The sequence below is a fragment of the Erythrolamprus reginae genome, chromosome 4 (assembly GCF_031021105.1).
Source record: "Erythrolamprus reginae isolate rEryReg1 chromosome 4, rEryReg1.hap1, whole genome shotgun sequence".
Classification (NCBI taxonomy): Eukaryota; Metazoa; Chordata; class Lepidosauria; order Squamata; family Dipsadidae; genus Erythrolamprus; species Erythrolamprus reginae.
This window is the reverse complement of record NC_091953.1, coordinates 59,474,814-59,502,406: the sequence shown is the minus strand read 5'-3', so window position 1 is coordinate 59,502,406 and position 27,593 is coordinate 59,474,814. Positions and strand designations below refer to the sequence as shown.

Below are 27,593 nucleotides of genomic sequence, written 5' to 3'. Positions count from 1 at the left end.
GACTTCAACTCCCAGAATTCCCCAGCCAGCAAATGCTGGCTGGGGAATTCTGGGAGTTGAAGTCCAGATATCTTCAAGTTGTCAAGGTTGGGGAACACTGCTCTGGAGGACAAAAATCCCCTCCCAGAGCCTCAGCACAAGCCAAAAATCAGCTGCAGCTGAACTAGGGCAACCACTCGCCTGCTGGCAGATATGGCTCTGCGTGCCACCTATGAGACACGTGCCATAGGTTCACCATCACAGTGGTAGGCTATCTCAGGGTTCTCTCCTGGGGTTTTGATCTATTTTGATCTACTTAAGGCATATTGACTAAATAACGGGGACTAATTCTTCCTGTCGGCAGGGCAAGCTGCATGTAATACAGATGTGACTAAGGCTGAGAATCTATTTTATATCTTCTCTCAATTGACCAAAAGCATGATGGAAGAGCTTGATTAAGAGAAGGGAAGGCTAGTGAAGTTAAGAGAATGAGAAAGGATGTAATAAACTGATTGAAGATGGTTAGATCTAATGCAATAGAATTAATGAATACATATATAACAGCAAAGTATAGACTTCGTTAAGAATAAAATGACTAATATGTACATCATAAAATATTTATTATCCTCATTTAGATTGGGGTCTCAAATTTGCAGCTTGTGAGTCTTATGCAGCTCTCCACTTCATCTTCTGTAGTCTGTAACAATTGAAATAGCTTCTCAATATAGCCAGTGTTCTTAGATACTCAGGCTTTGTGTAACCTCTGAGTTCACTGAGCTTGGCCACAGAAGATGATCCAGGAAGGAGTTGCTTGAGGTAGTGAAGAAGGAGTGGAGATAGTAAGTGAATGAGAAAAAGGCTGAAGACAGTTTGGGACAATTTTCATCTAATATCTGTTCTGTCGGGCTCTCTGGTAGACTCCTCCCAAAAAGTTACAGGTACAAATTTCAGACACACACACGTTTGAAAATTCAAAACAATATTCTTTATAATGAAAATTCACTTAAACTAAGCCCTCTTTTGCTATAGCAAAGAGCACTCTCTCCAAACAAACTGGTAATTTGTACAAGTCCCTTATCAGTTCTATGATACTTAGCTTGCAGCTGTGAGGCAATTCACAGTCCTTCTTTCACAAAGTGACACACACTTTGCTCTGGTTTAGTTCAAAGCAGGGAAAAATCAGCACACAAAAAGTCAAAGTCAGTAAAGCAGTCATGAAACACAACGATCAGATAATCCTCCACAATGGTCAAACCCACAGGCTGCTATTTATAGCAGCCTCACTAATTACCACAGCCCCACCCAACCACAGGTGGCCTCATTTTCTTTGATAATAATCTCTCAGTTGTTGTTGCCTATGCATTGCTCTCCCGCATGCGTGACTGTATCATTAACTCTTGTTCTGAATCCAAGGAGGAGCTAGATAATTGATCTCTTTCTGAGCTGTCTGCCACACTCTCCTCCTCCCTGTCACTCATGTCTTCTTGGTCAGAGGAGCCTTCATCAGCAGATTCCACAAGGGGCAAAACAGGCCTGCAGCATGGGGATGTCTCCCCCACATCCACAGTCCTTGGGGCAGGAGCTGGGCCAGAGCTAGCCACAACAATATCCATCCTTCCCTTTTTAGATAATGATGTTGAAAAGATAGTTGGATTTCAACTTCAGAGAATTCTGGAGGAAATAGATTATCAGGATGGTTTAGAGCATTGGGCAGCACTGGTTGCTCTTGTCAATGGTCTGTTACTAATAACCTTTCTTGAAGATAGAAGGTTGGGGGTGTACAGACCCTGGGAGGGGAAGAAATACCGTTACAGACTTCTAAATAAACGTATTCACATATGCATGTGACAAAGTATGAATCAAAATAAACTATTAGGGATATGCAGTTGTTTTTATCTGAATTAGGAAAGGTTCTTAAAGAAATACGTAGTTAAACATTCCTATGCATGATTGATTGGATAGTTTATGATGAAAGAGAGGGATTGTGAAGGACAATGATGAAATGTTGAATATGGAACAGACTATGGTTTGGTAATCAGGAATGGATTTTGGTGGGGAAATAGACTTGGAAATAATTAGAAAGGTTTTTTTTAAATCATGTTTAAAAAGTATGCCGGTAGTCTGTCAATTCTTCTATATGTGTATCCTGAGTCTTTTTCCTATCTTGACATTGGAGAGATATATCATTTTTTAAAGCCTTCCTTTGAAATGAAAAAATGATGTTTTGGTATCATTGCTTCATACAGAATTACAAGAAGTCCAGTTTGGTTAATGAGTATTTTGACCTTTCTGGACTTAAAATCTACCCAGATTCTCATATTACAATGAACAATTTGAAGTTTGCTTCCTGTTGTGTGTCTCTGACTGAGCTTCTTTTTTTTTCTGTGTTTAAAACATTGAATTTCATAAATGTATTAATATAGATGGATGAAACATTATTGGTGTTGCACATTTAGGTCCAATCTTGTTGATTACTGTATACAGTACAGTATCCACATTCCAAAACTCTGGTTGCTAGGAAAGAAAGGTGAAAAAAAAAATTTCTCTCAAAATATTAGATTCAAAAACAATGAGATGCAAAATGCTTAATTATAAGACAGTAATACAGTAGTGGTAAATAGATGTGCTTGACTCTTTTGTTGAATGCACCATAGTCATCCCATTGGCCACTGAGAGAAATAAATTTCTAATCTAGAAGTGAGGTTTCCTATTTTATTAATAGGAAAGCTCACTTTCGTAACAAATCTTGCTTATATTTCAAATATAGTGAAAGTTTCTTAGCATTCATTAGCAGCTGGGCTAAGCCCATATTCTACATCCATAATATGTGACATTATTATTTTATTTTTTAAATAAATGGCAATGCACACCAAGACAACTAGACACAAGAACAGTTTTTTCCCAAACGCCATCACTCTACTAAAGAAATAATTCCCTCAACACTGTCAGACTTTTTACCAAATCTACACTTCTATTTCTACTCGTTTTCCTCATCATTCCTATCATCCTTTTCCTCCCACTTAGGACTGTATGACTGTAACTTGTTGCTTGTATCCTAAGATTTTTATTAATATTGATTGTTTCTTCATTGCTTATTTGATCCCTGTGACAATCATTAAGTGTTGTACCCCATGATTCTTGACAAATCTATATTTTTCTTTTATGTACGCTGAGAGCATATGCACCAAGACAAATTCCTTGTGTGTCCAATCACACTTGGCCAAAAAAATTCTATTCTGTTCTAATATAAAGAGCTGATAGATAAATACGGTTCCACATAAAGAGCTGATAGATAAATTAGTGAAGATTGGACTTAATCCCTGGATAGTTCAGTGGATTTCAAGCTGGCTGAAGCATAGACATCAGAGAGTTATTGTTAATGGCGAGTATTCTGAGCAGAGACAGGTTACAAGCGGTGTGCCACAAGGGTCTGTTCTGGGTCCTATTCTTTTTAATATGTTTGTGAGTGACATAGGGGAAGGTTTGGTAGGGAAGGTTTGCCTATTTGCTGACTCTAAAGTGTGCAATAGGGTTGATATTCCTGGAGGGGTCTGTAATATGGTAAATGATTTAGCTTTACTAGATAAATGGTCAAAGCAATGGAAACTGCAGTTTAATGTTTCCAAATGTAAAATAATGCACTTGGGGAAAAGGAATCCTCAATCTGAGTATTGTATTGGCAGTTCTGTGTTAGCAAAAACTTCAGAAGAGAAGGATTTAGGGGTAGTGATTACTGACAGTCTCAAAATGGGTGAGCAGTGTGGTCGGGCAGTAGGAAAAGCAAGTAGGATGCTTGGCTGCATAGCTAGAGGTATAACAAGCAGGAAGAGGGAGATTGTGATCCCCTTATATAGAGCGCTGGTGAGACAACATTTGGAATACTGTGTTCAGTTCTGGAGACCTCACCTACAAAAAGATATTGACAAAATTGAACGGGTCCAAAGACGGCTACAAGAATGGTGGAAGGTCTTAAGCATAAAACATATCAGGAAAGACTTAATGAACTCAATCTGTATAGTCTGGAGGACAGAAGGAAAAGGGGGGACATGATCAAAACATTTAAATATGTTAAAGGGTTAAATAAGGTTCAGAAGGGAAGTGTTTTAATAGGAAAGTGAACACCAGAACAAGGGGACACAATCTGAAATTAGTTGGGGGAAAGATCAAAAGCAACGTGAGAAAATATCATTTCACTGAAAGAGTAGTAGATCCTTGGAACAAACTTCCAGCAGACATGGTTGGTAAATCCACAGTAACTGAATTTAAACATGCCTGGGATAAACATATATCCATCCTAAGATAAAATACAGGAAATAGTATAAGGGCAGACTAGATGGACCATGAGGTCTTTTTCTGCCGTCAGTCTTCTATGTTTCTATGTTTAATGGGATACTCTATGATTTAATTACTCAGTATCCTTCTAGAATGCATATTCAGGAGCTCTTCCTCTAACAATGGTTCCAGCTAAATATAAATCTTCAAAAATGACACTGTACTTTGTAGAAGTTTTGGAAAATCAGACAATTATTAGCTAGTGTGTTACTGAAACCTGGCTGGGCCCAGAGGGAGGGGTGCCTCTCTCGGAAATATGTCCAGCTGGGTTTCAGATATGGCACCAGCCTCGACCCCAGGGAAGGGGGGGAGGAGTGGCTATTGTAGCCAGGGAGAGCCTCCATCTGCGTAGACTCGTTGCTCCTGAGATCGCGGGTTGTGAGTCACTCCTTGTGAAGTTGGACTTAGGGGTTCAGGTGGGCTTGTTACTCACGTACCTGCCTCCCAGCTGCGTGTCAACAGCCCTGCCTGTGCTACTCGAAGAGGTGGCCGGGCTGGCGGTGGAGTTCCCCGGACTTATTGTCCTGGGGGACTTCAATCTGCCGTCGCTCGGCGGTTCCTCAGGATTAGCACAGGAGTTCATGGCCACCATGACAGCCATGAACCTGACTCAAGTAGTTCAGGGTCCGACTCACGAGGGTGGACACACACCCGACTTGGTATTCCTCTCGGAGCAATTGAATAGTGGTCTGAGACTAAGGGGCTTAGAAGCATTGCCTTTGTCATGGTCAGACCATTTTCTACTGCGGCTCAACTTCCTGGCTCCAATCCTCCCCCGCAGGGAGGCGGAACCGATTAGGAGGTTCCGCCCCAGACGCCTGATGGACCCTGAGGGCTTTCAGAAGGCGCTTGGGGTTTTACCAGATTCGCTCGTCCACAGCTCGGCAGAGTCTCTTGCTGGGGCCTGGAACAAGGCTGCAGCGGAGGCTCTTGACCGAATTGCGCCAATGCGACCTCTCTGTGGCACTAGACCCCGTAGAGCTCCATGGTTCAACGAGGAGCTCCGGGAGTTGAAACGCCAGAAGAGACGTCTAGAGAAGCGATGGAGGAAGAGTAAGTCCGAATCCGACCGAACACTTGTAAGAGCTTTTATTAAGACTTACAAAGTGGCGCTCAAGGCGGCAAGATGCGCGTACCATGCCGCCTTGATTGCATCAGCGGAATCCCACCCGGCTGCCCTGTTTAGGGTAACCTGCTCCCTTCTAAATCAGGGGGGAGTTGGGGAACCCTTGGAGGGCAGTGCTGAGGAATTTAACTCGTTTTTCGCTGATAAAGTCGCTCGGATCCGAGCTGAACTCGACTCCAATTGCATAGCAGTATCGGCTGACAATGAGTCAGTCGAGGTGACTGGGGCTAAACGTCTTTGTCCATCTGTCTGGGAGGAGTTTGACTTGGTGACACCTGATGAAGTGGACAAGGCCATTGGAGCTGTGAGTTCTGCCACCTGCTTACTGGATCCGTGTCCCTCTTGGTTGGTTTCGGCCAGCAGGGAGGTGACACGGAGCTGGGCCCAGGAGATTACCAACGCTTCCTTGGGGAGGGGAGTTTTTCCATCACTCTATAAAGAAGCGCTTGTGCGCCCCCTCCTCAAGAAGCCCTCCCTGGACCCAGCCGTACTTAACAACTATCGTCCAGTCTCCAACCTTCCCTTTATGGGGAAGGTTGTCGAGAAGGTGGTGGCACTCCAGCTCCAGCGGTCCTTGGAAGAAGCCGATTATCTAGGTCCCCAGCAGTCGGGTTTCAGGCCCGGCTACAGCACGGAAACTGCTTTGGCCGCGTTGATGGATGATCTCTGGCGGGCCCGGGACAGGGGCTTGTCCTCTGTCCTGGTGCTTCTTGACCTCTCAGCGGCTTTCGATACCATCGACCATGGTATCCTTCTGCGCCGACTGGAGGGGTTGGGAGTGGGAGGCACTGTTCTCCAGTGGTTCTCCTCCTACCTCTCCGGTCGGTCGCAGTCGGTGTTAGTGGGGGGTCAGAGGTCGACCTCTAGGTTTCTCCCTTGTGGGGTACCTCAGGGGTCGGTCCTCTCCCCCCTGCGATTTAATATCTACATGAAACCGCTGGGTGAGATCATCCAAGGGCATGGGGTGAGGTATCATCAATATGCGGATGATACCCAGTTGTACATCTCCACCCCATGACCAGTCAGCGAAGCAGTGGAAGTGATGTGCCGGTGCCTGGAGGCTGTTGGGGCCTGGATGGGTGTCAACAAACTCAAACTCAATCCAGACAAGACGGAGTGGCTGTGGGTGTTGCCTCCCAAGGACAATTCCATCTGTCCGTCCATTACCCTGGGGGGGGAACTACTGACCCCCTCAGAGAGGGTGCGCAACTTGGGCGTCCTCCTCGACCCACAGCTGACATTGGAACATCATCTTTCGGCTGTGGCGAGGAGGGCGTTTGCCCAGGTTCGCCTGGTGCACCAGTTGCGGCCCTATTTGGACAGGGAGTCATTGCTCACAGTCACTCATGCCCTTATCACCTTGAGGTTCGATTACTGCAACGCTCTCTACATGGGGCTACCTTTGAAAAGTGTTCGGAAACTTCAGATCGTGCAGAACGCAGCCGCGAGAGCTATCGTGGGGCTTCCTAGATTCGCCCACGTTTCTACAACACTCCGTGGCTTGCATTGGCTGCCGATCAGTTTCCGGTCACAATTCAAAGTGTTGGTCATGACCTTTAAAGCCCTACATGGCATTGGACCAGAATACCTCCGGAACCGCCTACTACCGCACGAATCCCAGCGGCCGATAAGGTCCCACAGAGTTGGCCTTCTCCGGGTCCCGTCGACTAAACAATGTCGTCTGGCGGGCCCCAGGGGAAGAGCCTTCTCTGTGGCGGCCCCGGCCCTCTGGAATCAACTCCCCCCGGAGATTAGAACTGCTCCCACCCTCCTCGTCTTCCGTAAACTACTTAAGACCCATCTATACCGCCAGGCATGGGGGATTTGAGACACCTTTCCCCCAAGCTTATTATAATTTATGTTTGGTATGTATGTGCTGTTTGGTTTTTAATTGATAGGGTTTTTTAGTTTTTTTCTTAATATTAGATTTGTACCTGTACAATATTGTTTTATCGCTTGTTGTGAGCCGCCCCGAGTCTTCGGAGAGGGGCGGCATACAAATCTAATAAATTATTATTATTATTATTATTATTATTATTATTATTAGTTCATTATCCTCTATTTCTAAGGTTAGGAAGAATTTTTGGGTCCATTACATTGCTGGTATGCACCAAAGCATTCATCCTAGCAAGCCAGCAAATGGAATTTCTCCTTGCTATTTCTATGCATGAAAAATCCAGCCGTAGAATCTCTTTTGCCCGTTGTTTTATCTGCAATTCAGTATGTGTAATAAAGCAGTCCTGTTTCTTTTCCGACTACTGCCAGATTTGTAAAAATATATTTGCTTCACTTAATTATCCTTTTTATGAGGAGAATGGGATATCCCATGGCATTCTTGTGTTGGTCATATGATAAGTTAAAATGTACAGTTTTGAACAAAAATCTTTTCTCTTCATGTTCACTGAATTAAATTTGATTTATTTTCAATAATTATGCTTTTGTGGTAAGACCAAAATTATAATCATAACCACATATTCTTTTTTGGTTTTGAGACATTGTTATTGGAACGTGAAGAAAGAATTAAATGTCATTTGTAGCTGCTTAAAATATTAGGAATGCAGAAGGAAAATTCAGCTTAGCTTTTAAGCATATGTTCTGTCTATTTTGCCCCTTGATAAATGACTTGGAAGAACCAGATAGCAATTCACTGATTTCTGAGCCAGGCTTTTTTTAGGGTAAGGGATGCCACTAATTTCAAGAAAAAACTCTAGCAGTTTCTGGGTATCTGTTATGTAGTAGGGTTCTTTAAGATGGATTTGAAAAGACAAGAAGGACATTCCAGAAGCCACATGACTCTCAGAGCTATTTCCATCTATGTTATATTGAAAGGATCCTAGAAATTAGGGTCGTTCTTTTTTTAAAAATCCGAATTTTTCTGCGTAGTAGAATTTTTGTTCTGAAAGATGGGTAAAGTTAATTGTAACAAAGAAATAGGTTATAAACCTAAGCAGGAGCAGAGAAAAACAGAATCACTGGATAAATTACATATTAAAAACCATAGTTCAAATATCTGTAGTTGAAGTTTAAAAGGGCATTGTGGCTTTCTGGGAGTGTTCAAGTTCCACATCAAACCTGGTAAACCTGGGATGAGTTCTGGTGATGAATAACTTTTAATCCTGGTTTATGATAAATATAGATTTGAAACTGGAAGGTTTGTGTTGCAATACCAAACTGCTTTTTTTCTGATTGCATAAACAGTGTACAGTATATCCTTCTGTTTTTACTTTTATAAAGGTTGAACCCTTTAAAAGAGGAGTCTTAATATTCTTTGTGTATACATGCGTTTACGCTTCTTATAGTATCCAACCAGATACCTCTGTAGTAGTATCCAACAAAGGAAATACATATTTCACTTATTTCGGCTTCAGTTTCCAATTTCATAGTCAAATAGAAAGGAGCCGGGATGGCGCAGCAGGTAGACTGCTGTACTGCAGGCCACTGAAGCTGACTGTAGATCTGTAGGTCAGCGGTTCAAATCTCATCACTGGCTCAAGGTTGACTCAGCCTTCCATCTTTCCGAGGTGGGTAAAATGAGGACCCAGATTGTGGGGGCAATATGCTGGCTCTGCTAAAAAGTTCTTTTGCTAACATGTTGTAAGCCACCCTGAGTCTAAGGAGAAGGGCGACATAAAAATCGAATAAATAAATAAAACAAATAAATAAATAAAAATGTCAAAATATATACAAGTGCTCTTCTTAGATGTTATTTCAGAAGTTTGAAGAATAAGATCTATACATCAGTTCATACATTCTGTCTCTGGAATATAACATTTAACAAGGTTTCCAGAGATATAGGCACTTTTCAAGAGTTCTGTTGAATATAACTGGTAGTACAAGGATCTTCTCCACACATCGCACAAATGAGGCAATTTGTTTTCTAATATATCTTTAAAGAGGATATTCTGAAGCAGGCGAGATAGAAAATTAGTTAAGAAGAAAGAATTTAATAAATTGGGACCGTAGAGACTTTCTATTGCCCTCTATATTTTTCCATTAGCCCATTAAAAAGACTCTGTCCCCATGTTTTTAAAAATGGTGAAATTGTAAGAGACAAAACAATTTCTTGCTCTGTCAGTTTGATTATTTAAAATAGAATGCAATTGTACCACAGATGTTTGGTTAGCAGTACTAAATTGTAGCAAAACTTTTGTCGCAATGTAAATCCTAAAGCCTGTCCTAAAAAATGTTGATGTGTTTTCAGGGCTTTTCTGATGTGACCGTTAACTTATGTGAGCCATTAATTAATTAATGAGGGAGGAGAGGGGCGGCATAGAAATCTAAATAATAAAATAATAAATAAATAAATTAAATTGGAGCTTTTCTGATATTAGAATTAAGTCCTTTCAAGACTAACATCCCAGTGTGATGGTAAATGTGCCTGGCTAATTAAACAATTTGTATATGCTTGCCAAAATTCTTCCCACAGTAGTATATTACATCTCACAGCCTTCCAGAAATACAGGAGGTGAAGTAAGAGATGGAATTGCCTAATTCACTTACCTTTGCAGTTCATTTTAGACTTTGGAGTTATTTATTTTTGATAAAAGTGTGGGAGTAATGATGTCTTTTTTATCACATGCTTGGCTTTCTGTCGTTTCCAAGCAAACATTACATGTAGAATTACCTTTTCTCCATGAGGGTTTTGCTACAACATTTGTCTCCTAGAGCAAGCTTTTTAGAGACCAAGTGCCTAAACTGGAACCCCAAACCCACTTATTTATCACAAAGTGCCAGCCCGGCAATTTAACCTGAATAATGATAAACAAGGCAAAGTTCAACTAATTGTTCTAAGAAAAAATGATAAATGCACTCTTCTGCCCCTTCATTTCCCCCCCCCCCTGCTTTTGAAATATTATGTTTAGCAATAATTAAAAAAAACTTTTGTAATATCATTTCCCTCCTTCCCTCTCTTTCTTTCTTTCCCTCCCTCTCTCTTTCTCTCCTTCCCTTTCTCTTTCTGTCTCTCCCTCTCTTTCCTGTTTCTTTCTCTCTTTCCCTCCCTCCCTCTATTTCTTTTATTATTGTTATTATTATTATTATTATTTTAATTGATTTTTAATTTCAAGACAAGACAAGGACACATACAAAAACACATAACATAAAAAAGGAGCACAAGCAGCTCCATACTTTTCAGAAGTCTAAAAAGTTTAAATACAAGTTTTATAGATCATATTAAGAAAAGGTAATACAAAGAGATGGCAATTTCCATTTCTATCTATCTCTGCTTCTCTTTCTCTTTCTCTCTCTCTTTCCCTTTCTTTCTCTCTTTCCCTCCCCCCCCTCTTTCTCTCTCTCTGCAGGCTACTTCAGCTAACTGCTAGCTGTAGTTCAGCAGTTCAAATCTCAGATTGTTGGGGGCAATATGCTGATTCTGTAGACTGCTTAGAGAGGGCTGTAAAAGCACTATGAAGCCATATATAAGTCTATATGCTATTGCTAAATGCTATCATTGCCTCCCCCCCCTCCCTCTCTCTTTCTCTCTCTGTCTCATCTACCTACCTACCTATCCATCCACCCATCTATCCGTGCTCTCCTGCCCAGCTTCACGTGTCGTGTGAAGGCAACCACTTAGGCTGTGGAGGAGGAGTAGAGGCTGTCAGGCAAAGCCAAATGTTTAGAGAGCCACACAAAATAAGGCAATTCAAAACTGGAGCCTGTCAAGGAGACACCCCCCCCCCCTTCCCTCTCCCTCTCTCCTACTGCGACAGGTGCCCGGGTGGGCTGAGTGCAGCTCCCTTCTCGGAGGTGACCAGCAAGCAAACAAATGTGGCACGCCGGCTGGGAGACAGCAGCACAGAGCCCCATCTGCTGAGTAGGCGGGGTGCGCACCTTCCCTGTTGTGGTGGTGCTGGCCAGGAGGGACATGCTAGCTGACCGTTTGGAGCTGCACTCGGCAGAATTTGCAAGTGCTTAGGCAGGACTGCTTAGCGGGGAGGGAATCCCATTTGGTTTGCTTCACCACGGGGTGGGAACACAGAAGGTGGAGGAAATATGTGATTCTCGGCATTCAGCCCTCCTGAATCCTTTGGGGTGCCTGGTAGGGGAGGGGCCAGCCAGTGGTTGAATCACCCGACAAGGAATGAAAGAATCTGCGGCTTGCCAACATCCACCCTATTTATTTATTTTTTATTTATTTATTTTGTTCAATACACAATGAGGGTTTTAGTGGGTATATATCTATATACACATAGTAAAATACATGATGAAGGTTATAGAGGAGATACTCATAATAAAATATATCTAAGAAATAATAGAAAAGAAGATATAGTAATAGAACATATCAATGAAAGAAGAAGAGATATAGGAATAGAAGAAAGGTATAGGAGATATAGGAGAGCAATAGGACAGGGGACGGAAGGCACTCTAGTGCACTTGTACTCTCCCCTTACTGACCTCTTAGGAATCTAGATAGGTCAACTGTAGATAATCTAAAGGTAAAGTGTTGGGGGTTTGGGGATGACACTATGGAGTCCAGTAATGAGTTCCACGCTTCGACAACTCGATTACTGAAGTCATATTTTTTACAGTCAAGTTTGGAGCAGTTAATATTAAGTTTAAATATGTTGTGTGCTCTTCTGTTGTTGTGGTTGAAGCTGAAGTAGTCGCCGACAGGCAGGACGTTGCAGCATATGATCTTGTGGGCAATACTTAGATCCTGTTTAAGGCGTCTTAGTTCTAAACTTTCTAGGCCCAGGATTGAAAGTCTAGTCTCGTAGGGTATTTTATTTCGAGTGGAGGAGTGAAGGGCTCTTCTGGTGAAGTATCTTTGAACATTTTCAAGGGTGTTAATGTCTGAGATGCGATATGGGTTCCAAACAGATGAGCTGTATTTGAGGATGGGTCTGGCAAAAGGTTTGTAAGCTCTGGTAGGTAGTGTGAGATTGCCAGAGCAGATGCTACGTAGGATTAGGTTTACAACTCTTGAAGCCTTCTTGGCTATATTGTTGCAGTGGGCAATATGGCATAGGGGCTGGGGCAACAGTGCCCCAGCACTGGAACGCATGCCACAGGTTTGCCACCAGGGCTCTAGAATCATTTGGTTTGAAGTACAATATGTGGCATAACTTCAAAAATTTGCCTTTACAAACTGAACATCATTACATAAATTAGCCAAGGATCTGATGCATCTTAATTTTATTATTGCAGAATACTTTTTTCTTGGAACATGGCATAATAAAAATACTCTACAGGAAGGGAAAGGCTAAATTATTGTATCAGTTCTTGAACTAATTGTACGCCTTTGGAAACTGAACAATTAGCACACAACAATTAGTAAAATGTAAACAATTGCAGATTCAGCAACGTAAGGGAACCCGCTTGGTCCAGTGGTTAAGGCTGGGCACCACCTGGGTAACTTTAAACTAGTCACACTCTCAGAGACCAACTCACCTCACAGGGTTATTATTGTGGGAAAAATAGGAGCGGAAAAGTGTGTTAGATATGTTTGGCATTTGGATATTCTTGGACATTCCAATAAGAATTCTCAGCCTCTTGTGTACTGAGTAAGACAGTGCCTGTTTGCATGCTTTTTCTTCCCAATTTTCTTCCCATCTGCCTTGTTCATAACATAAGCTCTGAACTGATTCAACTGCGATCTTTGCCCTTCTTTCCGCAGGGCCTCAGTTGTCACTCATATCATGCCTGCAATTATTCTTAAGAAACAATTCTGTTTCTAAATTCTGATTTTCTCTCAAAAAATGTAAGAGGGTGGCAGAACCACAGTATAAATAATAAGTAATTACAAATTTTCTATTTATCTTCTGATAGCAATCTCAATCAGTGACCATGCAGCCCTCACCACATACTGCAAAAACCAGAAGATTGGCCTTGTGGTGGTTGGTCCAGAAGTCCCCCTTGCTGCTGGTATGTCCAAATGAAATTATTTTGTTTTGCAGTTCCAGTCTCGTAACTTATTAACTGGTTGGTGTTACATAATTGTACAAAATATTCTGGATGTCTAAAAGCAAAGTAACTGTAAGTGATATCCATACGCTAAGAAGAAAAACGGACGGGACTACTTGCCTTTGTTAACTCTGATAGCCCAACAATCTTATAATTTTTATATTTTTTCTGCTTAAATTTTAAGACTATATTTTTTCCCCTTTTTCTTCTGTTGTTACTTAATTTTTTATAATTATTTTTTTATTTTTCTTTAAATTGTAACAAACGATTGGATTGGTAATCAGAAAAATTGGATTAAACACTTGAATAAATGAATTGAATGATTTGAAGTAAATGGATTGATCTATAAACTAATTGATTTGAATGCATTTTTACCAAATTTTTAATTATTTAAAATAAATTTTGGATTTCCTTTTTTTACCTTCTATTTTTATATAGAATTTATGATTAAGAAAACATACAAGGGACTATTTTTATAACTAGATATTAGTGGCGTAAGGATCTTTTTCCGTTTTTTTTTCTTTTCTTTTTTTGACAAGAAGAAGAAATGGATTTATTTTTAGTTTTATTTTGAAACTATAGATATTACATTTGATATCGGCTTTGGATTCCTTTTTCTTGGATATTCATATTAAAACATAACAGCTTCAAGTTACATTCTTTTTTCCTTATATTTTTTCCTTATATTTGGACTTTTTGGACTATTTGGACTACTCGGACTCATTAGCATTTTTGGATTTTTGGTTTTTTGATATTTTGATATTAATATTTTCTTTTTCCTTTTTAATTTTAATTTTTTTACTCCTTTTTCACTTCTCTTTTTAAATATTACATACAGTTTTCTCTTTTTTTCTTTTGGATTAAATAATTTCTTTTTTTTAAATAATAACCTATAAATAATTTTTAATATATAATTATATTCTAATGGGATAGAAACATGCATAGGTATTTAATCTGCATGCACCACAGAATATTTTTTCAGTCAGAATATAATACCAGAAATAACAGAACGTTGTTATTGATTACTTAATGGGGTAATAAAGTAGTGGTAATGCTGCCATGATTAAATCATAATTCAGAAATATTTGGTGGGTTAGTTCTGTTTATGACGTAGCATTTTCTTTTGATAACTAATGTTTGACTCATGACACTGTCAAATAAATTTACGAGGGTCGCCCAGAAAGTAATGCACCACATTTTTTTTCTTCAACAATTATTTATTGAACACAATGAAACTTACACACAAGAAAAAATGATAGAAACATAGAAACATAGAAAACTGATGGCAGAAAAAGACCTCAAGGTCCATCTAGTCTGCCCTTATACTATTTCCTGTATTTTATCTTACAATGGATATACAGTATGTTTATCCCACGCATGTTTAAATTCAGTTACTGTGGATTTACCAACCACGTCTGCTGGAAGTTTGTTCCAAGGATCTACTACTCTTTCAGTGAAATAATATTTTCTCACGTTGCTTTTGATCTTTCCCCCAACTAACTTCAGATTGTGTCCCTTTGTTCTTGTGTTCACTTTCCTATTAAAAACATTTCCCTCCTGAACCTTATTTAACCCTTTAACATATTTAAATGTTTCGATCATGTCCCCCCTTTTCCTTCTGTCCTCCAGACTATACAGTATATACTGATACACTTTTTCTTCTACAGTCTCTATTTTTCGACATAATCTCCGTCCCAGTCTATGGCCGTCCTCCAGCGAGTGTGTGTATGCCCTGTCTGTACCATGCTTTGTTCTGGTCACGAAGCCATTTCTGCACTTTAATGGCCTCATTCTCTGTGCCCAGCTACTAACCGTACTTCTGTCGACTGCACATTCACCATAAACTGTACACAAACGTTTGTGAATGTTCCCCACAGTTTCTTTCTCCGCAGTGAGAAATTCAATGACGACACACTGTTTGTAACATACATCACTTACAGGCGCTATTTTGAAACACTGCTACAGCTACACTATCTGTCTGAAGAAACACAAAATGTATACACGCAGTCCTGACAATTCAAATAATGTATATCTAAAGTTTTGCATTCGTACAATTACTGTAGGCTGAGAAAAAAAATGTGGTGCATTACTTTCAGGGGGACCCTCGTATAAAGCAATAGATGTCCATCATATTGATAAATCTCATCCCAGTTTGTAGGGCAAGCTTTAGCCATAAAAGAGGTAAATGATAAAAAATGTAGACTTACAGTTCCCTCTTGAGACACTGGGCATCCATCTGTGTCTTTTTAAATTTAATCAATTTCATTCCTTTTCTTTTCCGGAATGCATGTAGGCAATTGTTCTTCAGTGTGCTGATATGAAAGTCCATCTGATTTTGAGGTTTGTTTTTTGTTAGGAATTGTTGATGACTTAGAAGCTGCTGGTGTGAGATGCTTTGGTCCTACAGCAAAGGCAACTCAGCTAGAGTCAAGTAAGAGTTTTTCAAAGGCCTTCCTAGATCGTCATGGCATCCCTACAGCAAGATGGAAAGCTTTCACTAATGAGGAAGAAGCTTGCAAGTTTATTACTAGGTATAGTAGAACTTCTTTTACTCCACTGTCCCAGTACAGTGATACCTCGTCTTACAAACCCCTCGTCATACAAACTTTTCGAGATACAAACCCGGGGTTTAAGATTTGTTTGCCTCTTCTTCCAAACTATTTTCACCTTACAAATCCAAGCCGCCGCCACTGGGATGCCCCGCCTCCGGACTTCTGTTTCCAGCAAAGCGCCCGTTTTTGCGCTGCTGGGATTCTCCTGAGGCTCCCCTCCATGGGAAACCCCACCTCCGGACTTCCATGTTTTTGTGATGCTGCAGGGGAATCCCAGCAGGGAAATCCCAGCAGCGCAAAAATGGGTGCTTCGCTGGCAATGGAAGTCCGGAGGTGGGGTTTCCCAGCAAGGGGAGCCTCAGCGAAATCGCAGCATCACAAAAACACGGAAGTCCGGAGGTGGGGTTTCCCAGCAAGGGGAGCCTCAGCGAAATCGCAGCATCACAAAAACACGGAAGTCCGGAGGTGGGGTTTCCAATGGAGGGGAGCCTCGGGAATCCCAGCAGCGCAAAAACGGGCGCTTTGGCTGGCAAAAGGGGTGAGTTTTGGGCTTGCAAGTATTAATCGCTTTTCCATTGATTCCTATGGGAAACATTGTTTTGTCTTACAAACTTTTCACCTTACAAACCTCGTCCCAGAACCAATTAAGTTCATAAGACGAGATATCACTGTATTTGATAAAGTGTTAGAGCTTGCAGTTTTATAATATATTTCCCCTGCTCACTTAATTCTTTTATTTCATCCCCCACCCCATTCCCGCCACCCCTTAGTGCATCTTTCCCTGCTCTAGTTGTAAAAGCAAGTGGTCTGGCTGCTGGAAAAGGTGTGATTGTAGCTGCTAATAAAGAAGAGGCCTGCCAAGCTGTACATGAAATAATGCGAGTGAGTAACAAACAACCAAGCTTAAACAAGGTGCAAATAACCTGTTTCATAGTTACATAGTTATGTGTAAAGTAACTATGACCAGAAATATTTTACTATAATTAAAAGAAATTGTCTTCTGATTGATTGGGAATATTTCGTTCCTCAAATTACCGAGGAATTGTGGGGAGGATTTTTAGTCTGGGAAACACATGAAATGGTTTACATTGTACTATGTTTGGATGTTGCTAATTGGCTCAAAATGCACCATTCAGTTTGTGTCCAATAATAACTTATGTCTAACAAAAACAACAGCATAACCATTTGATGCTAAATATTTATATTTATACAATATTTTAAAATCTTTGATAGTGATAATAAGGAAATTATTTGTAAGGTGAAAGCATACATTTTTATAATTGCTTGCCTCTGCAGATTAAATTTGGACAGCCAAATAACATAACTATTTTTATATTTTTATATTTTTTATCTGTTTTAATATTTAACTAATGAATTAATTAACTGGGAATTGCATTTCTTACATATTTATTAGTGTTTTAAAGTGTTATCAATTTAATCTATTTTTAGTATTGGGGGTTCTAATTTAAATGGATGACTGGGACAGAATTACTTGTGTGCATGAGTTAAATGGCTGGTATGACTGGGATGACTGGGGTGGGACGGGCTACGGGATGGATGAGATGAATGGTAAGAGTATGAATGGTAGATTTGGCCCACCTGACGCTCAAGAGGCGGGAGGAGATGGGGCACCGATCTCTGGGGTGGCAGAGGGTCGGAATATTCCTGTGTTGCTGGGGAGAGGCAGATATGGCGGGGGCCACGGAGTTAGCCGTTCCAGGGGAACGAGGGACCGTTGCTTAATAACGATCCCTTGTTCTGGCTCCGTGAGCCCAATCTTGGGTACTGGTGATGAGTGTAACTCTGGCCCTGGGCTCAGGTTGCTGCTGCTTAATGCCAGGTCGGTGGTAAATAAAGCTCTCCTCATCCGGGATTTGATCCTGGATGAGGAGGCCGACCTGGCATGTATTACTGAAACCTGGCTGGGCCCAGAGGGAGGTGTTCCTCTCTCTGAAATTTGCCCAGCTGGGTTTCAGATATGGCATCAACCTCGACCCCAGGGAAGGGGGGGAGGAGTGGCTATTATAGCCAGGGAGAGCCTTTGCCTACGTGGACTCATTGCTCCGGAAATTGCGGGTTGCGAGTCACTCCTGATGAAGTTGGACTTAGGGGTTCAGGTGGGCTTATTTCTCATGTACCTGCCTCCCAGCTGCGTGTCAAAAGCCCTGCCTGTGCTACTCGAGGAGGTAGCCGGGTTGGCGGTGGAGTTCCCCAGACTTATTGTCTTGGGGGACTTCAACCTGCCGTCACTCGGCGAAACCTCTGGGTTGGCACAGGAGTTCATGGCCACCATGACAGCCATGGACCTGACTCAAGTAGTACGGGGTCCGACTCATGAGGGGGGGCACGCACCCGACATGGTATTCCTTTCCGAGCAATTGAGTAATGGTCTGAGACTAAGGGGCTTAGAAGCAGTGCCTTTGTCATGGTCAGACCATTTTCTACTACGGCTTGACTTCCTGGCTCCAATCCTTCCCCGCAGGGAGGCGGAACCAATTAAGATGTTCCGCCCCAGACGCCTGATGGACCCAGAGGGCTTTCAGACGGCGCTTGGGGTTATTCCAGAGGCACTTGTCCACAGTTCGGCAGAGTCTCTTGCGAAAGCCTGGAATGAGGCTGCAGCAGGGGCTCTTGACCGGATTGCGCCTTTGCGACCTCTCCGTGGCGCTAGACCCCGTAGAGCTCCATGGTTCAACGAGGAGCTCCGGGAGTTGAAACGCCAGAAGAGACGTCTAGAGAAGCGATGGAGGAAGAGTAGGTCTGAATCTGATCGAACACTTGTAAGAGCTTTTATTAAGACTTACAAAGTGGCGCTCAAGGCGGCAAGATGCGCGTACCATGCCGCTTTGATTGCATCAGCGGAATCCCGCCCGGCCGCTCTGTTTAGGGTGACCCGCTCCCTTCTTAATCAGGGGGGAGTTGGGGAGCCCTTGCAGAGTAGTGCCGAGGACTTTAACACGTTTTTCGCTGATAAAGTCGCTCGGATCCGGGCCGACCTCGACTCCAATTGTAAAACAGAGTCGACTGACAACGAGTCAGTCGAGGTGACTGGGGCACGTACTTGTCCACCTGTCTGGGAAGAGTTTGATCTGGTGACACCTGATGAAGTGGACAAGGCCATTGGAGCTGTGAGTTCCGCCACCTGTTCACTGGATCCGTGTCCCTCCTGGTTGGTTTCGGCCAGCAGGGAGGTGACACGGAGCTGGGCCCAGGAGATTACCAACGCTTCCTTGGGGAGGGGAGTTTTTCCATCACTCTATAAAGAAGCGCTTGTGCGCCCCCTCCTCAAGAAGCCCTCCCTGGACCCAGCTGTGCTTAATAACTACCGTCCAGTCTCCAACCTTCCCTTTATGGGGAAGGTTGTTGAGAAGGTGGTGGCACTCCAGCTCCAGCGGTCCTTGGAAGAAGCCTATTATCTAGGTCCCCGGCAGTCGGGTTTCAGGCCCGGTTACAGCACGGAAACTGCTTTGGTCGCGTTGATGGATGATCTCTGGCGGGCCCGGGACAGGGGTTTGTCCTCTGTCCTGGTGCTCCTTGACCTCTCAGCGGCTTTCGATACCATCGACCATGGTATCCTTCTGCACCGGCTGGAGGGGTTGGGAGTGGGAGGCACTGTTCTTCAGTGGTTCTCCTCCTACCTCTCTGGCCGGTCGCAGTCGGTGTTAGTGGGGGGACAGAGGTCGGCTCCTAGGTCTCTCCCTTGTGGGGTGCCTCAGGGGTCGGTCCTCTCCCCCCTGCTATTTAACATCTACATGAAACCACTGGGCGAGATCATCCAAGGACATGGGGTGAGGTATCATCAATATGCGGATGATACCCAGCTTTACATCTCCACCCCATGCCCAGTCAGCGAAGCGGTGGAAGTGATGTGCCGGTGCCTGGAGGATGTTGGGGCCTGGATGGGTGTCAACAGACTCAAGCTCAACCCGGATAAGACGGAGTGGCTGTGGGTTCTGCCTCCCAAGGACAACTCCATCTGTCCGTCCATTACCCTGGGGGGGGAATTATTGACCCCCTCAGAGAGGGTCCGCAACTTGGGCGTCCTCCTCGATCCACAGCTCACATTAGAACAACATCTCTCAGCTGTGGCGAGGGGGGGCGTTTGCCCAGGTTCGCCTGGTGCACCAGTTGCGGCCCTACCTGGACCAGGACTCATTGCTCACAGTCACTCATGCCCTCATCACCTCGAGGTTCGACTACTGTAATGCTCTCTACATGGGGCTACCTTTGAAAAGTGTTCGGAAACTTCAGATCGTGCAGAATGCAGCTGCGAGAGCAGTCATGGGCTTACCCAGGTATGCCCATGTTTCACCATCACTCCGCAGCCTGCATTGGCTGCCGATCAGTTTCCGGTCACAATTCAAAGTGTTGGTTATGACCTTTAAAGCCCTTCATGGCACTGGACCAGAATATCTCCGAGACCGCCTTCTGCCGCACGAATCCCAGCGACCGATTAGGTCCCATAGAGTGGGCCTCCTCCGGGTCCCGTCAACTAAACAATGCCGGTTGGCGGGCCCCAGGGGGAGAGCCTTCTCTGTGGCGGCACCGGCTCTCTGGAACCAACTCCCCCCGGAGATCAGGACTGCCCCTATTCTTCCTGCCTTCCGTAAACTCCTCAAAACCCACCTTTGCCGTCAGGCATGGGGAAACTAAACATCTTCCCCTGGGCACGTTGAATTTATATATGGTATGCTTGTGTGTGTGTGTATGTTAGTATAGGGGTTTTTCTTAAATTTATAATATTTTAATTAATTGGATTAATGTATTGGATTGTCTTTTCACTTGTTGTGAGCCGCCCCGAGTTTTCGGAGAGGGGCGGCATACAAATCCAAATAATAAATAAATAAATAAAATAACTACTATCCTAAAAAGAACAGAAAGAAATGCTTTAGCTTGAAAAGAAAAGCTATAATGTGTCATTGGTGCTTCTGAGAGTTTACTATATTTCTTCTAAAACTTTACACCACTGCATTTTAAGGACAACTACCTAGTTTGTTTTTTTCATTGATATGCATAATTTTTATCTAAAGTGTTTTCAGGAAAGCCTATCAATCAAATCAGTGTAAAGTCAACAGTCTTATTTGTTGGTTGGTTGGTTTGTTGGTTTATTTATTTATACTTCTTGGTGAGTTTTTTTTTTGCTTCCTTGTGCAAGATTTTGCTACCTTTTATTTCTTTATCAGTTTCTTGCAAGTTTGGAAAAATGTAACAGATTTACAGTTTGCATAAAACATGCATTATCTTTAATGCAGGATAAAACTTTTGGAGCAGCTGGAGAAACTATTGTGGTTGAGGAAGTTCTTGAAGGAGAAGAAGTTTCTGTAAGTAAATAACACGTTAGGGGAGACTGTTGAAGTCCATCCTGTAATTTTATCATTCATGCACAGCGCAACTATCCCTTCTAAAATTTGTAAAGTAATTTTTTTTCAGAAATCCAGTCAAGGGTAATTATTTTTGTGCTTCTTTGATTTCAGTGGAAAAGCTCACCAAAAACCATTGCTTATCTTTTCCTTACTGAAAACATTTGAAATTATATGTATATGTATAACTCAGGATATATTATTCCCACTTTGAACATTATTCAAAAGTTTTAATTAAAAATGTAGAAAACCAAACTCTTCCTGTATGAATCACTGAAACAAAACAGATGATCAATATTGCATTTTTTATCAATTAATCTTTACATTGGCTTTCCCTTGAATGTTTTCCTTGATGCTGGTAGAGAGTACCCTGGTGGTAAGATGGACAGCCAAGAAATAAATAAAATAAAGTAATAAAATAAATTCGTGAATGAAATCAAAGCTTGGGCTTCCCAGAAATCCAGTCCAGCCTTTATTTTGGTCATTCACAAGCATAGTACAGTCACAATTTGAAAAGAACAGTCAGAACTAGAATATTGGGCGTAACAGTTTATACAATATCAAAATCAGTATAAAATAAATTGATATTGTTTTGATATTTTACAAAAGCACAAAAATAAGATTGGCTAAGATTTTCAGTACAGTGATCTCTCGGTTAGCGCGGGGGTTACGTTCCAAGACCTCCCGCGCTAACCGATTTCCGCGTTATATTGGATGCGGAAGTAAAACCACCATCTGCGCATGTGCGCCATTTTTTTCATGGCCGCACATGCGCAGATGGTGGAGTTTGCGTGTGGGCGGCGGGGAAGACCAAGGGAAGATTCCTTCAGCCGCCCAACAGCTGATCTGCTCCGCAGCGCGGAGCCGAAGATGGGGTAAAGGCAAAGGGGAAACCCCATCTTCGGCTCCTCGCTGCTGCCGCGCTGCGGAGCGGATCAGGTGTTGGGCGGCTGAAGGAACCTTCCCTTGGTCTTCCCGCCAGATCACTTGCCGCTTGCCGCTTGCCAGTCCACACACGCCCCCCTGGATGAGCGGCCCTGCATGGCCCCAGCGCCGGACTCCGTTGCCGGCGGGAGGAAAGCGAATGCCACGGGGCTGGGCTCGGCTCCCCCCTCGGCTTCCCCCCTTACCAGCCCCGCCGCGGAAGGCTCCATTCTGTTCCCTGCCGGCCCGATTGAGCGGCCGGCGGTCTCCATTCAGGGAACAGACGTCCACCCCCTCCTCGGAGTCCCCGGCACCCAGCGTCCCCACGCCGCCTCCATCTCCCGGTAATGCGCCCGACCTCTGCCTCTCTCTTTCTCTCTCATATACCACGCCGGCAACAGGGAGAGAAAGAGAGAGAGAACTAGCGTGGACTTATTTTTTATTTTTTAATATTTTATTTTTTTAATTAATATTTTTTGAAAAACCGCGTTGCAGCATTTCGCGCTAATCGAGAACGCGCAAATCGAGGGATCACTGTATTCATGCACAATTAGTGCCTATTTAGCCTTTCTCTGCAAGTCACATCTGTTTTAGACACACTATTTAAATAAAAGTATGTGGGTATTGTTTTGTGCAAACCCACCGATTCAAAAATCCCTTATTTTATGATAAAATCAATCTCTTTTATGATAAAACCAATCTCTTTATTGATAAAAGCACACATAACAAAAAGCGGATTTTGGAACGGCAAAGAAAAAGGAGTTATTTTTCTCTTTGGAGCTAAACATAAATAATGTCTGGCAAAGGCCCCTAATCAGCATTCCTTAGATCAGTGTTTCCCAACCTTGGCAACTTGAAGAAATGTGGACTTTAACTCCCAGAATTCCCCAGCCAGTGCTGGCTGGGGAATTCTGGGAGTTGAAGTCCAAATTTCTTCAAGTTGCCAAGGTTGGGAAACACTGCCTTAGATAACAAGTCCAATTATCATTTAAGCACATGAATTGGCCCGAAGTCCTGGGCAAAAATCCAGCAGAGAATGCCTCTTTTTGAGGCAGAAATCATGGTTTTAAAGCCTTGTTCAATCACATCCCCAGTCTAACATCTCTTCCATTGAATGACGTTGAAACCTCACACCCAATTTCCCAAAACCCTTTGCCTTTATACTGCCTGGAAGTGACATCACACCCCAAAGAGGCAAGGACTGTAAACTAATACCTTTTGCTATGCAACTCCTCTCGCCTTCTCAGCTATCTCCTATAGCGAGGGTCTATCCACTGACTTTCCACTCTAATGTCTTCCTCATCCTCCAACAGGGACCACTGCCACATTATCATATCAGCCCCCTCTAGTGGTTCCTCAGGTTCACTCAGGTCACTTTCTCCCTCACTCTCACTCTCTGCATCAGTGGCTCATCCTCCTCAGAATCTGACATGACCTGACATGACTCACAACGGGTATTGGACATTATTATTTGTCAGTAACAATTCCTTAGATAAATATTTGAAATGATCTCTGAGAGTTTATTGTTTATGTATATTGACTTTTATTCAAATTATGCTAATGGAAATAAAGAAGAGTACATAAATATACTCTACACAAATTATCTCTTGTAATAAGCAAGATGTTACTTATAATCAAGAGCTAAATAATACTCAGCAGTGGGAGTTTAATATCATTCTTTTTAGATTTGTATATGTGTAATTGTTATTTTAGATTCTAATTATTAGATTTGTCATTATGTATTGTTTTTATCGCTGTTGTGAGCCGCCCCGAGTCTGTGGAGAGGGGCGGCATACAAATCTAATTAATAATAATAATAATAATAATAATAATAATAATAATAATAATAATAATAATGAACTGGTGGGATCATAAGCCCGGAAAAGTGGTCGAAAATGAGCAAGCAAAACTACTGTGGGATTTCCGACTTCAGACTGACCGAATTCTGAAGCATAACACACCAGACATTGTGATCGTGGAGAAAAAGAAAGTATGGATCATCGACATCGCAATCCCAGGGGACAGCAGAATTGAGGAGAAGCAGCTAGAGAAATTAGTGAAATACGAAGATCTAAAAATCGAGCTGCAACGACTCTGGCATAAACCAGTGAAAGTGGTCCCAGTGGTTCTTGGCACGCTGGGCGCACTATCAAAGGATCTCAGCAGACATTTGAAAACCATCGGAATTGACAAAATCTCCATCTGTCAATTGCAAAAGGCTGCTTTACTGGGATCGGCAAACATAATTCGCCGCTACATCACGCAGTCCTAGTTGCTTGGGAAGCGCCTGACTCGTGATGAAATACGAAATCCAGCATAGTGATCTCGTTTGCTGTGTTGTACTGACATAATAATAATAATAATAATAATAATAATAATAATAATAATAATAATAATAGTAGTTATTCCCACTGCATTGTTGTTATGTCCCACTTACTATTCGTTTTTGGTTTTTTTTACAGTGCTTGTGCTTCACAGATGGTGTCACTGTGGCTCCTATGCCTCCTGCCCAGGATCACAAACGGTTAATGGATGGTGATCAAGGACCAAATACTGGTGGAATGGGTGCCTACTGCCCAGCACCTCAGGTAAGGTGCCTACTATGTCAGATTTCCTTAGGAAGCCAGTAGAGGTTATTAGAACTCTGTATACTCTTCTTTTAGATTTCAAGAAAAATGAGTGATGTAAAATAATTGTCACCACTTCATTCATTCATTCATTCATTCATTCATTCATTCATTCATTCATTCATTCATTCATTCAATTTTTATGCCGCCCTTCTCCTTAGACTCAGGGCGGCTTACAACATGTTAGCATTAGCGCTTCTTAACAGAGACAGCCTATTGCCCCCACAATCCGGGTCCTCATTTTACTCACCTCGGAAGGATGGAAGGCTGAGTCAACCTTGAGCCAGTGATGAGATTTGAACCGCCGACTTACAGATCTATAGTCAGCTTCAGTGACCTGCAATACAGCACTCTACCTGCTGCGCCACCCCGGCTCATTTCCTTTATATCAGTTCTTAATGGGATAATGGCATGCTGCTATAAGGCGAGCCAATGTTTATGTGATGTTAAGTCAGAGGTGGGTGTACACCAGTGCGCTGCGCCAGTAGTGGTCCAGTGCGCCACACTAATGGCTCAATTTGCATGCAAGGTCTCTGGTGCCGTCTTTCGCTCTCTTAGCGTGTGCAGAAGGAAAATCGTCCCTCTGTGCATGCACAGAAGCAAAATCGCGTGAAACGTCACAATGCACACGCAGCGCACTGGTAGGAAGGTAAGAGGAACCCATCCCTGTGTTAAGTGTTCTTTTATGTGACCTTAAGTATTCATATGATATGCTATAACAATAACATGACTTCTCTAATAACATATTTTTGAGATGGAATGAGATATACCCTTGGGCTAAAAACAAGGCAAAAGGATGACGAGGCACAAGAAAAACTAAAGCCACAAAAAAATTAGGTTTTATCCAACAGAAGCAGCATTCATCGTTAATACATAAGTAAAATGCACTATAAATATTCTTCCTAAATAATGATGTACTGTAAATTTATTATAGAATGGAAATAATAACATAATATAATGAAGGATTCAGTCTTTTCAAAACATTAATACACTCTGCCAAATGATATTTTATGTATGAGTTTTTTATTCCCATGATTTGTTGCTGATAATTTTAAATTGTTTCTCTATCTGCAACCTATAATCTTTTTTTAACAAAGTTTAATAACATACAGACAGTCATCGACTTATAACAACTTGTTTAATGATTGTTTGATCACCTTTTGTAAGTTTCTAAGAAAAGTCAGTGGGGAAGCCAGATTCACTTAACCATATTACTAACTTAACTGCAGTGATTCACTTAACAACTGTGGCAAGAAAAGTTCATAAAATGGGGCAAAATTCAATTAACAAATGTTTTACCTAGCAAAACTTTTGCTCAATTTTGGTCGTAAGTGGAGGACCACCTGTAATTTTTTTTAACTAGCATTCAAACAGGAATAAGTCTCCGAGTCTTCGGAGAGGGGCGGCATACAAATTTAATAATAATAATAATAATCATTATTATTATTATTATTATTATCATAATTATTATTATTAAATAATAATAATAGTAGTAGTAGCAGTAGTAGTAGTAGTAGTAGTAGTAGCAGCTGCTCATGGAAAAGGACAAAATAAGCATATATCCAGGAACACAATTACAGTGGTACCTCGTGATAGGAACCCCCCGTGATACGAACATTTCGAGATACGAACCCGGGGTTCGGAAATTTTTTGCCTCTTCATACGAACTTTTTTCGACTTACGAACCCACCGCAGATCGCAAAATGGCGCTCCGATGGGGGCCGCCGCCCGGCTGTCACCTTTTGAAACTGCTGGGGGGCTTCTCGGCATTCTCCTGGACCCGAACTATTGCCGAACTTTTCGGGTTCGGGTTCAGGAGGCTGCCGAGAAGCGCCGCCGCCCACCTGTCCCCTTCTGAAACAGCTTCGGGGCTTCTCGCCGTTCTCCCGAACACTGAACCTGGAAGTTTGGCAAAAGGAAGGACGTCTTCGTGATGTCAAAGCTCCGCCCATGGAATTCCCTATTGGGATTCCCCACCTCCGTTTCAGCCTCCAGATCGTCCGAAAACACCGCCACTGATTGCAAAAACGGCGCTCTGCCGAGTGGTGCCGCTCAGCTGTAACTTTCTGAAACAGCCGGGCACTTCTCGGTGGCCTCCTGAACCTGAACCCGAACTTTTGCCGAACCTCCGGGTTTGGCATTCGGGAGAACGCGGAGAATCCCCCCGGCTGTTTCAGAAGGTGACAGGTGGGCGGCTGCGCTTCTCAGCGGCCTCCCGAACCCAAACCCGAAAAGTTCAGCAAAAATTCAGGTTCGGGAGAACGCTGAGAAGCCCCCCGGCTGTTTTAAAAGATGACAGCCGGGCAGCAGCACCCAGCGGAGCTCCATTTTGCGATTTTTTTCCCCCCTTGCACGCATTAATCGCTTTTACATTGTTTCCTATGGGAAACATTGTTTCGTGTTACGAACTTTTCGCCTTACGAACCTCCTTCCGGAACCAATTAAGTTCGTAAGACGAGGTATTACTGTATTACCTTCCTACCAAAGTGATACCTATATATTTACTTCCATTTACATGCTTTCAAACTGCTAGGTTAGCAGGAACTGGGGCAAGTAACAGGAGCTATTTAGGTCTCGATTTGCCAATCCCCCAGTCGACAAGCCTTTCATAACTGTTTGCCCACTATGCCCCTTATTAAGAAAATATGGATTCAGTTAAAGCATCGTCCCACATGGTAAGCATTGTATATTACGTTCAGCAGCAGCAATGCTCCAAGGTACTGGAGGAGATTTATTCCGGATCATGAGACCTTTTATAATTGAAGCTATAAAATCCTAAAATCCAAGCCTT

At 42.5% G+C, this 27,593-nt stretch overlaps 1 protein-coding gene across 1 annotated transcript in view; it reads left to right on the top strand.

Moving 5' to 3' along the window:
• LOC139166605 (trifunctional purine biosynthetic protein adenosine-3-like) overlaps positions 1-27,593 on the top strand; it is a 67,482-nt gene that overhangs the window by 7,460 nt on the left and 32,429 nt on the right. Inside the window, 5 exon segments of the mRNA XM_070750370.1 lie at positions 13,205-13,300; positions 15,696-15,870; positions 16,662-16,773; positions 21,144-21,212; positions 24,638-24,763. Coding sequence (XP_070606471.1) covers positions 13,205-13,300; positions 15,696-15,870; positions 16,662-16,773; positions 21,144-21,212; positions 24,638-24,763 — 578 coding nt within the window.